The sequence below is a fragment of the Amblyomma mixtum genome, chromosome 1 (genome assembly GCF_055824585.1).
Source record: "Amblyomma mixtum isolate Tamu chromosome 1, ASM5582458v1, whole genome shotgun sequence".
Classification (NCBI taxonomy): domain Eukaryota; kingdom Metazoa; phylum Arthropoda; class Arachnida; order Ixodida; family Ixodidae; genus Amblyomma; species Amblyomma mixtum.
Window position 1 is genome coordinate 322011605 of NC_143012.1, and position 15724 is coordinate 322027328.

Here is a 15724-nt window from a genome sequence, read left to right on the forward strand (position 1 = left end):
CTTGCCCCCTAAAATCAGAAATAAAAAGTTCCTTTATTTTAGTCAATTAACCGTCTAATTATTGATCTATTTCAGGTACAGTGTCCGCCATTCTGTACAATCCAGCTCAACAGAGTGCACGGACATCTGTTTTGTAATAAAATCTCTAAACTTTAAAAATCACGCTGTACACGAAACCCTTGAGCTCTAAAACTTCAACAGCGTCGGTTCTATAGTGTCGCATTATAAAGCGCTGGAAAGGCCATGGAGGCAACCACTAAATTTAAGGACGCCACGTTTCAAATTTTAGGATCTTTAAACTGCGTGTAGAGACTGACCAGTGCCCTTTTTCGAGCATGTCACATTAGTTCTTTTTTTTTTCGGCTTTTTTCCCAGCGAAATAGTGCTCTATGATTGTTATTTCGCAAAAAAGAACAAGGCGCCTTGCGCTTTTTATTGCATCCTAAAACAGCAGATACAAACTTTTTAAAATCCATAACGCAAGCATCTCCTAATTATTTTAGTAAAAATACTTTGATAAAAGTACGTCTTGAACGAATCACGTGGCTGCTTTGAGAAGAGGCACCCGGTCTTGGGGAGTCTTGCGATGGACCACCACGTAGATGCACAACGCGCAGATCTGCAACGAAGAAAGTTTGAAAAGGTGCATATATATTAATATTAATATACGTCGATATATTAATATCTGTATGGCTAATAGAATATACGTAAGGCATATAGACAGGGAGTAAGAAAGTAGTAAAGATTACGCGAGACGAGATGAGAGGTTTATCAAGGTTAAGCGAGTTGATCGGAGCAAGTCTATTGATAAGCGTTCAGCATGTCGCCCGTGTCCAGTTAAAACTATCATTTAGCAAGCATATTAAACTGGTCAGATTTCTTGCTAGTAACAGTGTCAATATAAAATTAACTGAGAACCTTCCGCAATTTCCCTTTTTATCGGAAGTGCTTTGATGTGCTCCAAATTACTTCAATTATATGAAAAAATAGACAGCATCTGAAAAAGAAAAGCAGAGAAGAATGTTTCTGTCATTTCTTATGGTGGCGTCAATCCCAGCAGAAAATTTAGTGATAATATTAGACATAAAATAATTTATTATTAGAAACCATATTAATTCTTTCCTGTGATTTCCTTCGTTTTCAAGACCGTTGGTTCTTTTGCATTTGCATCCTAACAAGCCCGTCATCCTTAATGTTTTCTGCGCACAATTACTTCGGTGACACAAGTCACCAGTTTGACAGAGTGTCAGATTACCGTCACAGCTGTGGATTGAAAACTCGTTACAAATTACAAAATGTCGCGCCCATATACGGACTTCGACATTTTGTTATGTTTAGGATGTACGCAGCTCATCAACTGCTCAACGAGGCTAAGAATGCTGCTCATTCACAGCAAACCACACTGCCACAAGCTGAAAAGTTTGATCGCTTCTCGCGAGAGCTTACGAGAAGCAGCTCGTTGCCCAGGAGTACCATGGTGCCCATCCGATAGCCGATGGCCTCCAGAAGGTAGCCTCCCAATGTGGGTCCCACGAATGCTCTGCACGTAGTGAAAAAAAAAAGGCAATTTCTACTGTGCGCGCTTCCATTATGTATATTTTCTGTGTATCTAAGGTAACGGAGTTCCTAACTGTAATTCGGCTATCTACCTGAAAGCGATGAGCCTAAAATTAATAAAGAGAGTGGGGTTACGTACTCCCACTTTACGTGACACTTCGGAAGTCATGCGACAGCTGAGTAGCCACGTCAGAGACGTTTCTTTAACAAAAGCACGTAGCTGTAGCAAAGGGAACACCATGACAAATTTTACGGGTGCACATTACACACATTATGAACGCATGCTTAGTATACACATTGCGTATTGCACTGTGTGTTGCTGCGCCCAATAGCGCTGTAGTCAGGTAGCCGGGCATTTGTCAATTAGTTCAGGCTGCTATCTCTCGCTCTATACGTGAAATATTGCGTCACTAATTTTATGAACAGTTGGAAAGTGGCGTAATGATTTAACTGTGCTGTATAGAGCGGTCAGCTGGCTTAGCCTACTGCAACAACAGCACAGGCGAATTAGTTAAATTTTATAATTTTGAATATTTTTTTATAATAAGATGTTATGGCTATAGCGCGCCGGCATCTTTCCGGCTTTCTTACGTCGCTTCATCAATCACGGTGATGAAAGGTGAAAAACGTACCCAGATGTCACCGACGGCATACACGTACGCTCAACACACAATGAGACATTGGGCTGACTGAACGGCAAGTAATCCGGCTCTCGAGTTCGCATACGTACCCCATTGAATGAGACACCGTGAACACGGAGGATACAAGGCCATACGTAGACAGGTCGTCCGGAAATCCACGCTTTCTGAAACATTGCAAAAATGAATTTTAGTTCCAGTTTTCTCGGCAACGATTATAATACAAATGTTTCGACGGTGGGAACTGAAACGCAGTATGAGTAACTTGTATAGTACCCACGAGCGCTCCCTTCAGTGAAAAAATCTGTAGTTACTGCAGCTTCTTGGGTGGAATGTTCATCTTCAACGCGGGCCCGCTTGGGAGCAAACAAGGCAGTATTTAACGACTTCTGTAATTTGTAATGTAATGGATAACTTTCCTCGTCTAGCAACTTTAATTCAATGAATTGCTTTCAGGCAGTAATATCGCAGCAAAAGTAATTAATTCCTCTCGAAATTACCGTTATTAAAATAGCAAATATTGCCAAGCGCCGACTGTCGGTGCCGACTCCTAGTAAGGTCGATGTGATAAACGTGCTTCTGCGGGCTTCAAACGGTGAGAACAGCTACAGGCAGCGGGTGTTGGGTTCGCCACTGGTTTGTCTTGTGGACAGTGAAAGCGACCAGCTGCTGGCCTTCCTTGTCTTTTCTTTGTTTTGTTCGCATTGTCTGACCTTTGTGATCAGCCGAGGTATGGGGAAACGAGGGGTGAATAGTTTGCCGGAACAGAGTTTAGCGGGGAGACCTAAGAATGTGAGCATCCGGTTTCAGAATTAAATTGAATTTAATTCAATTAAATTGCCGCCTGCTACTGTGGGCAGGTTCTGATGTCTCAAGATCACATGACCTCACGAATAATCGCGACTTTTGTGACAGACGCAGGAGTCAAAATCGCACGATTTGTAGTCTAATGCTGTTGTATTAAAACCGATAGAGCCACTCACAGGGTGTCCCGGAATGATCCGATGAACGAGGAGACTATGGTGCCTCCAGAGCCGAGGCCGAACAAAGCCAGTGCCAGCATCACGCTCCACAGGGCCCTGCAAAGTCCCCGAGAGAAAGAGCGGGACGCGAAATTTATTTCCCCACGGCGCCGCGGACAACCAAAAGGCTGGGAGTCAGCTTCTGATTGAGCACTAAAGGCACAGAAGTCGGTCTTGACTGAACAGCGTTGAATAAGCCAATCCCAAAGATGTCGCACGTTTAACAAACGCGATGCTCGCAAGCCACTTGGTTCGTGTGGTCTGCGCTGATACATAGCATGCAATGTTCCTAGAGGGCTCTTTCGTATTTCCCGCCTATCTTTCCGCCTACGCCATGTCCATTTCATAGCATGGTCAACGGTAGCGATACGCCTCAAGGCACAGCCGGCTAGTCTTAAGTGCAACTAATAAGTGCAGCGAATAGCTGCAGGATTGAAAGTGAGAGAAGCCAACAGCCACAGAAACCAAGGAGCACAGGGGATTTTTTTATTAATTAATTTATTTTTTGTGGTGTTGATCAAGTAAGAATATTACTGAATATGTTGTCGCTTAAAGCTAATTGATTAGAAAAGCAGAAGAAAAAACAACCACATGCCGCCGGTGGGATCCGAACCCACGACCTCCGAATTACGCGTCCGGTGCTCTACCTCAGAGCTACGGCGACGGCTGTCAAACCTTCTGCTTTCGGGGGTATTTGTGTTTACAATTAACCTAACCTTGAGAGTGTTCATCAGCGCCACCTACGTTCGTAAGCGGCGGACGTGGAACGTCCTGAGTTACCGCTGGTGTGACGTAGAACGTCATCGAACGGCGAGGGTGGAAGCTGTGTGAGAACCCTCTTATGCTTCCTATGGCGTCAAGGCTGCCAGAACCGAGACCCTCGCTAAGCAATTAAGCAAACAAGGGAAGGGGATTTGAGGGGCTCGTTATAAATATGATAGAAGCCAACAGCCACAGAAACCAAGGAGCACAGGGGATTTTTTTTAATTAATTTATTTTTTTGTGGTGTTGATCAAGTAAGAATATTACTGAATATGTTGTCGCTTAAAGGACCGATGATAGAAAGGAAATGCAATTAGTCTGGAAGGGTAATTTGACTTCATGATTTGAAACTACGCGTTCATGGGTCATTCGAGAGCACAGGACTGAGGGGCTCTCAACGAAAAGCTACTCTACATCGACAACTGTATACCTACAGCTACTTTATATTTCAACAAAAATCCGCTGTATATCTACAGCTGCAGACTCAGTCGCTTTAAATCTTCGTATGAATTGCAATCTTCTGCATGCAGTGTTGTTCAGCGATACACACGTAAACCTGGAATGAAGCCAGTTAATGTGACTTGTGTACACCAGGCTCTGTGTGTGTCGTTTGCCATTGCGTTATTGAGTGAAATCTTTTCTCCCGGTGTAAGTATTCGCAAGTTAGGTAGTGGACTCTAACCCCAAACTAAATGAAAATTTTTTAATTGCCTTCCTGCTATCACCTAAAGGTAACCGCGACGACGGAAGAATAGACGCCGCTTTACAGGGACCCAACAGGAGTACGGTCATTAGGGTACGCACGTGGGCAGGGGAATAAAAGGTGCCGGTCCGATGAGTACCAGGCAGGAACACAAGAGGATGCAGGCCAGAATGCCCAGTTCTTTCGTGCGGACCTGCAAGACACAAGTTTCGTCGTCATCATCAAGTTCACAAAATTTACGTTTACGGCTTCCCGGAAGCAAGTAACAGAAGGCATGAGGAAAGTAAAACCAACGTCTTTATGCTTGTCATGGCCTACGTTTTTTTTTTCGTAGAAGCCTGACAGCGCCCGTCTTCCATGACACCCCGTCACAAAAATGCCCTGTTCGTTAGCCTGAAACAGGGAGGTGAGGGAATGATTCCCCTGTCAACCTCGCTTACCACAGGATCAAGCGAACAGCGGCATGTTGCTTCACTTTTAGCTAGTGGCGTGCGTCGCCACTTCCGAGGGCATTGCTCACTAGCGCAGCTATTCTCGGATATGACAAAGGAACCCCAAAGTCCCATTATCTTTCGCATTCAGGTCTGGGTTTTATGCAACGTGGTTTCATGCAGACAAACTTACGGAACTTGCTTGCAACGTATAGAAACGAGGGTAAGAAACGGGCTTACGGTCCTATCCGCCATCTTTCCCCAGATCCAAGCTGTGCAGGCGTACACGCTTCCGTTGAGCACGAACACAAGGCCCACCAGGTACGGTTCCAGGTTGAACTGAAACATGCGTGTTGCCCACAAAATAAGCAACATTTTAACGCCATATGTTGACACAAGAAACGCACTAAATGACAACGCTCATTAGTAGCTGATACTGAATAATTTGACGTATTCTAAGCGTTTACGGATAGAGTTTGAGTAAAGGAAAGCAGGCCTCTTAGCGCGTCACCAGAGGAGTCTTCGGATCGTCAATGCACGAGCTTCCTGCGAACCCCTAGAAGCCACGAAGTTGTTGACCGCAATAAATGGCGCCCTAATTCACAAGCTCTAGAGTGCCATTAAAATTAGAGTGGGTACACTGCAGGAAACGAAGATTACTCAGGTCAGGCGCATTCATAGAGTTTCTTACTATTACCTAGAGGGAAAGCTGGCGCCCCTTCTATGGGAGTTTGCATGGAGCCCCCTCAAGGCCACTGCAGCCACCATGGGCGCTCAAAGCATATCAAGGGCCGGTGAGCTACCGACTGCAGAACCACAACTTTTGGCCAAAAAGTAATAAAAAATAAACGTTGTTCGATAATCAAGAATGTTCTAACATTAATATCCTGTCTAATGATTGCAGCAAATGAGCAGAAAAGCATGTAAATGCAAAGTTTGCCCAAAACAAGAGATGTCTCGCTCTCCTATTGGCCACGTAGTGAACACTACAAAAACTAATATTTCATGCTTAACAGGCGCACTTTTAAAAAGAAATATGTTAAAAAAAATGTTGTTGCTTAAACACTTTAAAAGGTTTTTTAAGGCATTCAAAAATAAACAAACCTTTTATTCGAATCGTGTGCTGTTGCGGTTTCGCTACTAGGCTTTTGCACGCTTTCTTCGCGCCAAAGTCGTCTGCACACACACGAACAGAGTTTTTGAAATGAAACGTCTTAGTAGTGGCACTCCGTATACCTAAAAAAATCCGACTGTCCCGCACCAAGTAGCTCACGGGCCCATGATGCTTTGAGCGTCCATGGTGGCTGAAGTGCAGCGCCGCCAGCTTTCCCTCCAGGTAATAGTAAGAAACTATGGGCGCATTTTACTGACACGGAGTTCATGGTTGCCAATGCAGTCCTATGTACCGTCGCCCGCAAATTTAACAAGAATGTTCGATCGCGTGGCTTTTCACTGCAGAGCACTGGCCGCTGGTTACGAGACCATGCTGCACGGTGTGTTTGCGGCTGCTGTCTACAGCGGATGCCCTGCAGCCACCCTGACATGGTCTCAGGCCCAGCGACCAAAGCTCAGTGGTGCTAATGTCAGTCGAAGATGCGCGCTCGAGCATTCGTCTTAAGTTTGTGGGCAGCTCTACGTTTTTCTGTTACGCACATCCCAGCAGCTACCCTACTTGCGCTGCTCATGTCGTATTATTAATTTAAGATTAAAGCCAGGTTCATGTGAGGTATGACACCCTACTCCGACAAGGCCTGACGTAAAACCTGGAGTGAAAAGCCTGACGTTCTGAAAAGCCTGACGTGTGTGAAGATATCAAAGAACATCACGATGTAGACACTCACCTGCCTGAGATGAGGCTCGAGGACAGCAGCGTTGTAGCCGATTATAACGAAAGTGCAGAATACGCAGTATGCGTCCAGTAGAATGCCAGGGTTGCACCAGAACTTGACCATGTCTCCAGTTCTCTGGTCCGATTCGTTAGAGGCGTCTGCAAGGCGAATCCGGAGGGAACCGCAACATGAGGAAAGAATGGGGTTTGGTGCCGCGCCGGGCTACTGCACTGGATGCCCTTAACCTTAGTGATGCATTTGGCACAGATAGTGTCAAGTAGTAAGCGAAACACAATTCGGAGATAGAAGCGAACTGGCATGTCTGTTCAAGAGGCTATACTGTGCCTAAGAACGAGCGTGTCGGCTCCATACATATTTGTGTGTTAACATCTTATACTCACGATATTCAAGCCACCTCCCCCCCCCCCCCTCTTCCTCGGACGTGAAGGGAAATGAGATCACAAAGCCCTGTTTTGTTTGCTTAGTACGCGACCGTTACATTGATAATTCAATCTGGACATTTCGTCGGCCGTAACAGTGTTTAATCAGCACACCCGCGGAAGATCGCCAGAGTACAGCTGACGTGTTTCTTCGGTATAAAAAGAGAAAAATACACGGCTAACGTTGAAGCTGCTGAAAGGAATGAAACTGTGAGAAAAGAACACGCACTCATATGCTTTTAAATTCGATGCAATTGCGTTTCGCTAAATTTAACAAAGTATGCTGTAGGGCCAGTTGGTCGGACATTCTTAACAAAAACGTAGCGTAAAGACGGGACGAGGAAAGACGAGGACAGGACGGTGCTACACTTACAATTGAATGAAATTGAACAACGAAAAACGTCCCATCACTCTGCAACAACGCATGTTCATGCGCAAAACATAAAAATGGCTGTGGCTTAGCTCGGTTAAGCCCGGTAATTGCGAAAGCAATATCCGTAGCTACGCCATGGTTCAGCTGCTTGTAGCTGGTGGTGGTGCTTGTGGTTAGACTTGTGGCGATGCATCGGTGTTGTGTTTCTGCACCCCCCCCCCCCTAACTCTCTTTGTGTGTTCCCGTCACACCTGTGTCCACTTAGGCCATGCCCAGAGGCAGTGGTCTTCATGAAGCACGTGCTCCCATGCAACCTCATGACAGGTGGAAAACGAACAAGAGGGAGGTATTCAGCTCCTGGATTCCTGGTACCACCACTTCGGACCACGTGGGCCCGATCATGCAGCTACCGTGAACATTCATCGAGGCCGACAACCCCGCGACGGCGGTGGGAAGTGGGATGCTTGGAATGCCCCTCCGAGCCTCAGCGGATTAGTGTAGCAAGAATGCCAGGGGCCATTGTCGGCAATGACCCCAGCGAAATTCCTATGCCGGAGGTATTGTTCGAGCGACCACAGAGGAGGCGACGGGCCGGCGCCGGTCACGCTGGCAGATAATTGAAGAATTCTGTGGCCCTGACTCGCGTTCTGGGCATTCGGCGGGGAAGCAAGTCATTCACCTGCTGGAAGACTTCGGAAGATTCCTTTCCCGCAGGGCTGGACCAGCGGCAACTCCCCCTCTCATCGACCCAGCTGCGAGAGAGAGTGGAAAAGCTCGCACCTGCCCAGCCGTGGGCGGTAACAAGAACGTCCCCTTCGGTCCATCCGATTGGACAGTGTTCGTCGACCCTTATTCCCCAGCCAGGGATCTGGGGAAACCGAACGATATTTAACTCGGCCGTGAGTGTGGCCGAGAGAAGCCTGCTAGCTCCAGTCGACTACGGTTGACGAAGACGTTGCCCTTCCACTGAGAGCCATTCTCAGTCCCGCTCTTGTAAATAATGTAAATATGTGAATACAGTTTTTTCCTTCTCTTCCCCTACTCCCCGTCTCCGGCCCACGTTCCTTCCTCCTTCGGCACAGCGGCGGTGCTCCTGGACCCGATGCCTGGTGGGACGCGCTTCTAGCATCGACAAATATATCAACTGGTTGGCAGCGGCGGGATCTTCCACGCTTGGTCCTGGCTTCAGCAGTGGTGAGCGCTTGACTTTCTTTAAGAATCTGCCAGGCTTGATAACTCTGGAAATTTATCACTACCTGTAGATTGTTTTTCTGCACGTGCTCGCTTAAGCATTTCACGTAGCAGCTTATTTTATGAAAGTCCTCGTTCGGAAGTTGCCATGGATTTGAGCAAGCTAAAGAAGCCAGAGTTGATGTTGCTGGGTGAAAAGCTGGGTATTGAGGCCAGGAAGAGTCACAGAAAGCCGCAGCTGATTGAGGCTATTGAGGAATGTGGTGCTAAGGAGGGAGACAAAATTTTGGAGACCTGGGAAGTCATTCAGGAGGGAATCAGGAACGCTAAGGAGGAGGCCGACAGGGTTGAAAAGGAACGCAAGGAGAAGGCCGTCAGGGTTGAAAAAGAACGCAAGGAGAAGGCCGACAGGGTTGAAAAAGAATGGCAGGAGCAATGCCGTAAGAGACGCGCTGAGCTCGAGGAACTACGTAAACGAGAGCAGCAGGAGCTCATACGTACGACTCAATTTCTCAGACGGAAAAGGGCCCGAGATCGGTTGAGGACTTTTCAGAGAGGCGAGAGCTTCAGAACTTTCCTCGCGAATTTTGAACAGGTATGTGCGGAGGAGGAACTAGATCAGGGCGAATGGTCAATGATGTTGCTGGCTATCCTCCCTTGTGATGTCGCTGCCGTATTAGCGCGACTGTCCGATGAGGATGCCCGCAACTACGACAAAGCCAAAAGTGCCCTCTTCCGATACTTCGGAATTCGTGTACAGACCGTATCTAAAAGCCGAAGTGATAGCAGCGGGCAGCGCTCCCATCAGTGCGTCAGTGACCAGCCAAAGAGCCTCGCTTGGTCAGCTACGCACAATTCAACTGCTCAGAAGAACAGTGGCAGTCGGGAAGTTGAAGCGATAATCTGCGGCACAGAGCGTCGTTGTCAGTCACCTGACAGCGACTGTGGCGCTCCAAGCCAGAGCGCAGCGTTTGCTGAAAAGCGGGATGCCGCAGAGATTGTCCTTGCAACCCAGATAGGCGTAGGCGCAGCGCAAAAAGGTAGTCCTCCAGAAAGCAGTCGCGCGCTGAACGCGACAGATGAAAGTTCTGCTGTAAGCGAGGAATGCGCCTCATCGCTGCTTGGAAACAAAGATCAGTTCAGCGATAAGGGAACGACAGCCGCTCGCGACAGAACACCCGAAAACGAGTTATGCGTCAATGAAAACTGCGTGTCTTTGCCAATTGCCTGCGTCGCGATCGAGAGCCCGCTCGAGGTGCGTCTGACCGAGGCAGCCGTCTCCCAAAACCTGCCTAAGCAGCATCCCTCGATTTTCTCAAATCGCTTGGATATGCTTCCCCAAGAAAAAGGCCTTTGTTTTGGAGATAACGCTGCGAAGGTCCTTACCATTTCGAAGGCTCGTGAGGTCGCGGCGCCAGCAGAGCACGTGGTTGAACAGGGCAAACCTGAACCTGTAAGCCCGAAGCCTGTAAATTCTCACGGTGATGAACTAGAGCAGGCTTTATTGCAAACTGTCGACGAGACGAACGCAGGCGATTTAAGCTGTGACGGCTCCGCGCTACCTAATGACGAGCCAGCCCAGGACTTACTCACTGGTAGCACAGGGGTAAAGAGTACCGACAGTAGTGCAGGCTATAGTGAGTCTTCCGAAGCAGGCGCAAGTGATGAGCTGGGGCTAGGTGAGAAACTGAAAACGAATCAAATGTTGCCCCACTCAGATGGCTTTCTCGAACTCCTTCGTGTGGACAGAGAAACGTTCACCGCTGAGCAAGAGAAAGACCAGACTCTACATTACTTGAGTCACCAAAGTGACACAGATGTGTCACGGAGGAACATACCTTTCCAACTCCGTTCTGGCCTGCTGTACCGCCAGTATAAGGATAGGAAAGGTATCGAACACGACCAACTTACTGCCCGCGTCGCGATCGAGAGCCCGCTCGAGCTGCGTCTGACCGAGGCAGCCGTCTCCCAAAACCTGCCTATGCAGTATCCCTCGATTTTATCAAATCGCTTGGATATGCTGCCGAAAGAAAAGGGCCTTAGTTTTGGAGATAACGCTGCGCAGGTCCTCACCAGTTCGAAGGCTCCAGAATTCGCAGCGCCAGCAGAGCACGCGGGTGAAGAGGGCAAACTTGGCCCTGTAAACTTGGCTCACGGTAGTGAGCCAAAACAGGCTGGATCACAAATTGGAAATGAGGCGAACGCCGACGACTTAACCTGTGACGGTTCTGCGATGGCTAGTGACGCGCCCCGCAAACCAACAGCGAGGGTTTCCACGGAGCGGCAGCGTAAAGAGGTGGCCAAACGGGAAGAGTTAATTAAGGGGAAAGTGCGCCTCATGTTGACTGCTGCACAGAAAACCGGACAACCGGTTACCCGCCCCAATTTGGCACCTCAGCGCTCCAGAGTTCGCACGCGCCGCTTGAAGGGAACACAAGCTAAGGGGACGCGACGCGCGAACCCAATCCGAGAGAGGCAGATTCGCTGGCACGGCATTCGCACTCGTGCGCTCCCTTCTCGCATTCTGCTTTCTGAGCGTCAGCTAAACTTCAGAACCGCGAGACTTGGACGAAGAACAGTGCAGGGTCCCAAGCTGAAGTTCCTAGCCTTGTGTAATTTTGCACCTGCTAGAGTAGCTATCGGACCGCGGCCGCGCAGGGGGCGGCTGAAAAATAGGAACCAGTAAATTCCCTGAGTCGCACCGCTGTTTGCGGGCGGGTTCGAGGAATAACCCGTTCTTGAGTTGAATGCTTGTCTCTTTTGTTCATTTAACTCTCCTGTACAGAAATGCAAGCTGAAATTCCTAGCATTATGCAATGTCTCATCTGCTAAAGCAGCTGTCGGACCGCGGCTGCGCAAGGGGCGGATATGACGCATAATCTCATATTGAGTTTAATGCTTGTTTTTTGTTTTGTTTTTGTTCATTTAACTCTGATACAAAAATGAGAGCGAAATTTTGGAGCTTGGCATTGCGGGACTCAGTTTACATGCGTTGCAGTAAAGTGCGAGGTAATGGAAACGCTGATGGCCTCAGCCGAAGCTTTCCCCTGTAATGCCCTTTCCTGACTCCCCAGACGTTATTCCGCTATGCAAATTTGTATTTTGTTTTTGCTTTAGCGGGAATCATTTTTGTCTGTTTTGTATGTGTGTTCAGCAGCTCCACCTTCCCTTTGTGCTCTCACGGGCGGTGGCTTTCTGTGACATACACCGTGCTACAGCACCCCCCCAAAATTTTAGGAAATTTTCCTCCCTTTTGGCTAAACAAGCTCTGTGTATTCTGGTTTGGTCAAACATGTCAACTTTCGGAGGAGGACGTAAATTTCACGCTACAGCTCATTTTCTCTAAAGAGGTTTTGTTGACCGAAAACAGCTTGGCAGTTCTTGAAGTCGGTTTGGCGCTTTCTGCTTGTTGGGCTTTGGACTTTGCTGGTTGAGCTCGTTACAGCTGCCAACGAAGCAAGAAGAACCTTTGGGCCCAGCTGTGACCAAAGGCCGAACGGACACAACTCCAGGTCTCTGCGCGCAGCAGCGTTGGCTGCAACCACTACGAGACCTCTTCGGGCGGCGGACGTGCTGTTGTGTTTCTGCACCCCCCCCCCCCCCCCCTAACTCTCTTTGTGTGTTCCCGTCACACCTGTGTCCACTTAGGCCATGCCCAGAGGCAGTGGTCTTCATGAAGCACGTGCTCCCATGCAACCTCATGACAGGTGGAAAACGAACAAGAGGGAGGTATTCAGCTCCTGGATTCCTGGTACCACCACTTCGGACCACGTGGGCCCGATCATGCAGCTACCGTGAACATTCATCGAGGCCGACAACCCCGCGACGGCGGTGGGAAGTGGGATGCTTGGAATGCCCCTCCGAGCCTCAGCGGATTAGTGTAGCAAGAATGCCAGGGGCCATTGTCGGCAATGACCCCAGCGAAATTCCTATGCCGGAGGTATTGTTCGAGCGACCACAGAGGAGGCGACGGGCCGGCGCCGGTCACGCTGGCAGATAATTGAAGAATTCTGTGGCCCTGACTCGCGTTCTGGGCATTCGGCGGGGAAGCAAGTCATTCACCTGCTGGAAGACTTCGGAAGATTCCTTTCCCGCAGGGCTGGACCAGCGGCAACTCCCCCTCTCATCGACCCAGCTGCGAGAGAGAGTGGAAAAGCTCGCACCTGCCCAGCCGTGGGCGGTAACAAGAACGTCCCCTTCGGTCCATCCGATTGGACAGTGTTCGTCGACCCTTATTCCCCAGCCAGGGATCTGGGGAAACCGAACGATATTTAACTCGGCCGTGAGTGTGGCCGAGAGAAGCCTGCTAGCTCCAGTCGACTACGGTTGACGAAGACGTTGCCCTTCCACTGAGAGCCATTCTCAGTCCCGCTCTTGTAAATAATGTAAATATGTGAATACAGTTTTTTCCTTCTCTTCCCCTACTCCCCGTCTCCGGCCCACGTTCCTTCCTCCTTCGGCACTGCGGCGGTGCTCCTGGACCCGATGCCTGGTGGGACACGCTTCTAGCATCGACAAATATATCATCGGTTATACAATCCAATTCAATCTAATCCAATCCAATATGCTAATATGGTAGCTACCGGCCTCGCCACGCGACGGGCTGAAAGTGCAACTAGTATTTGCTTTCGCAATAAAAGAATGCCCCACACTGATAATCTGAAAAGAGGCAGTAAAACGGCTTGGAACGTGAAAGTGCTCAGGAGCCAGGCCTGATTGAAAGGGAAGCCCACTCACCTGTGGCTGGCAAGAGAAGGTAAACAAGAGCGTTGCAGACGAGCATCAGCGAACCAATGCTCACGAAAGGCAGCACGAAGCCACCGACCTGCAAGGGGGGAGCGAAAAGTTTTGAATCCTGTCATCGTCGCGCACACACTGCAATCTTCCTTAGTAGACGCATTGTGTTTAAAGGGCCACTGACCAGGGTCCGGACATTTTTGAAAAACAAGCCCACTGCATAGATGAGGCATCGAAGATAACCTCTGCAAAATACTAGAGCCATGCGCGCCCCGAAAAGCTGCGAAAATTCAAATCAAAGCCCGTTCGTTCTTTCCTTCCTTCAAAAACGGGCCCGGCCCACTACTCTGCACCCCGCTGACGTCAAGGGGGGCTACTTTCGCTAAAGGCACTCCATTGGTGCATCGTTCTGACTGACGGGAGAAGGTTGGGCGTAGCCTTGGCGTCGCGTCGTCTGCACAACGCTTTCCGCAGCGCCTTCTGTTCTGGCTCATGCCTACAAACCCGCATGAAGGAAAAAAAAAAAAAACTGCGGAGGGAGCGTGCGGCGACAGCCTTGAACCCTAGCCATAAAAAGTAAAAAAACAGTAAAACTGAGGGAGTTGGCTCCCCCCCCCCCCCCCCCCCCGCCGTGATCCCGTCACGAGACGCTCTGCGTGCGCGCTCCCTTCTCAGTTTCTTTTCTTCTATGCGAGCCCCCCAAAACAAGGTTTTAATTAGTAGTGCAGCAGAGCCTTTCCCTCGCTCGCCCACTTTACCAATCCGCACACATACCGCTTATCTTTCGTGCATCTTGCGTACGCCTTGACTCCAATGAATGACATATGCTTTGGAGCGGAGAAAAGACACAAACACACAGAACACAAACACGCATGGAGAAAAGCAAACGGGCGGTTGCCGGGTCCGCGCTTCGCCGTGTGTTTCGAACACAACCGACTTCCGCCCCTCCGCTCGTGAAACGGTGGGGAGGCCTAAAAGAAAATGAAAAGGTGGCTCGTTAACTGGGAATGACAAACAGATGTATGAAAGGATGCGCTCGCTAACAAGTCTAGGTGGTCGAGCCGATCGCGCCTCTCGATCGTTCAGTGTGCGGAGAAAATGCAAAAACCAAGAAAAGATTTCTATTGAAGGCGGGGCCATGACGTCGCCCTGTGACGCACTCCACAGACACCACGCCTCCGGCTTACACCGGAGAAGGAAGGGGTGATTTTGCCTTGCCGAGCCTACTCGACGAGGAGCGGGAGAGAAAAATTTCGAGGAGGGAATGGAAGGAGAGGAGGCTCGCTCAAAGTGAGGTAGAGAGTGTCTGCTGGCCGCGGGTGGTCAGGGGGCCTTTAAAGCAGTGTCTGTTCTAGACACTTATTGCTCCCTCGTAGTAGTATCACAGAATGTTTTCTTATTCATGTTTGAACTGTTCTGCCAATCACGTCTTGTTTCCATCCAGTCGTCAGCGCGTTATTAAACTATCCACCAAGACGGCTTTCACTTTACGAGAACGTTGATGACCTTGCAAGATACTCCGATTAGGCTTTGACAGCGGCCTGCTTCGCTGTTCTTGAGTGTGCAGCAGTGAACAATGCAGTGAGGAGCGAGCATCGTAGCAAAGATTGCTGAGAACCGGCATTGCATCAGAAATAAAACTCCAATCACTAATCTTGCAGAGGCAAAAGAAGTTCGCTAATCCTTTAAAATCTCACGATAGTAACACATCTGCAATCTAGCAGCCCGCATATAACTGAACAGTGAGTGTAGCACTTTACAAAGAAGCGTTAGAAATGCGTATGCATGAACAGAAAACCCCGTTTTAGCGTCACGGGCCAATACGGCCCCCTACAGTTCGAAATTTGGAACCCCGTGTTAGCCTTAAACCCCGTGATAACCTTAAGCCACACATACGTGATAGATTAAAAAAAAAAAAAGATGACTTAAAGGGGTTTGCTCAGAGGCAACCCAACCAAGATATAGACGACAGCATCCGTTTTCTCATCAGCGGAGGACAAGTCGTTAAGTGCACATTAAGGGACCTGCCTCAGCTCGAGAA

At 48.9% G+C, this 15724-nt stretch overlaps 1 protein-coding gene across 1 annotated transcript in view; it reads right to left on the reverse strand.

The window, feature by feature from the left end:
• Positions 1–404: 404 nt before the first annotated feature.
• LOC149372699 (MFS-type transporter SLC18B1-like) overlaps positions 405–15724 on the reverse strand; it is a 29462-nt gene continuing 14142 nt past the window's right edge. The window contains exons 7-14 of the mRNA XM_089586870.1: positions 13684–13771; positions 6955–7100; positions 5354–5452; positions 4784–4875; positions 3179–3274; positions 2288–2362; positions 1447–1540; positions 405–619 (exon numbers count right to left, since the gene is read on the reverse strand). Coding sequence (XP_089442996.1) covers positions 539–619; positions 1447–1540; positions 2288–2362; positions 3179–3274; positions 4784–4875; positions 5354–5452; positions 6955–7100; positions 13684–13771 — 771 coding nt within the window. The 3' untranslated portion in view covers positions 405–538. The remainder of the gene's footprint in view (positions 620–1446; positions 1541–2287; positions 2363–3178; positions 3275–4783; positions 4876–5353; positions 5453–6954; positions 7101–13683; positions 13772–15724) is intronic.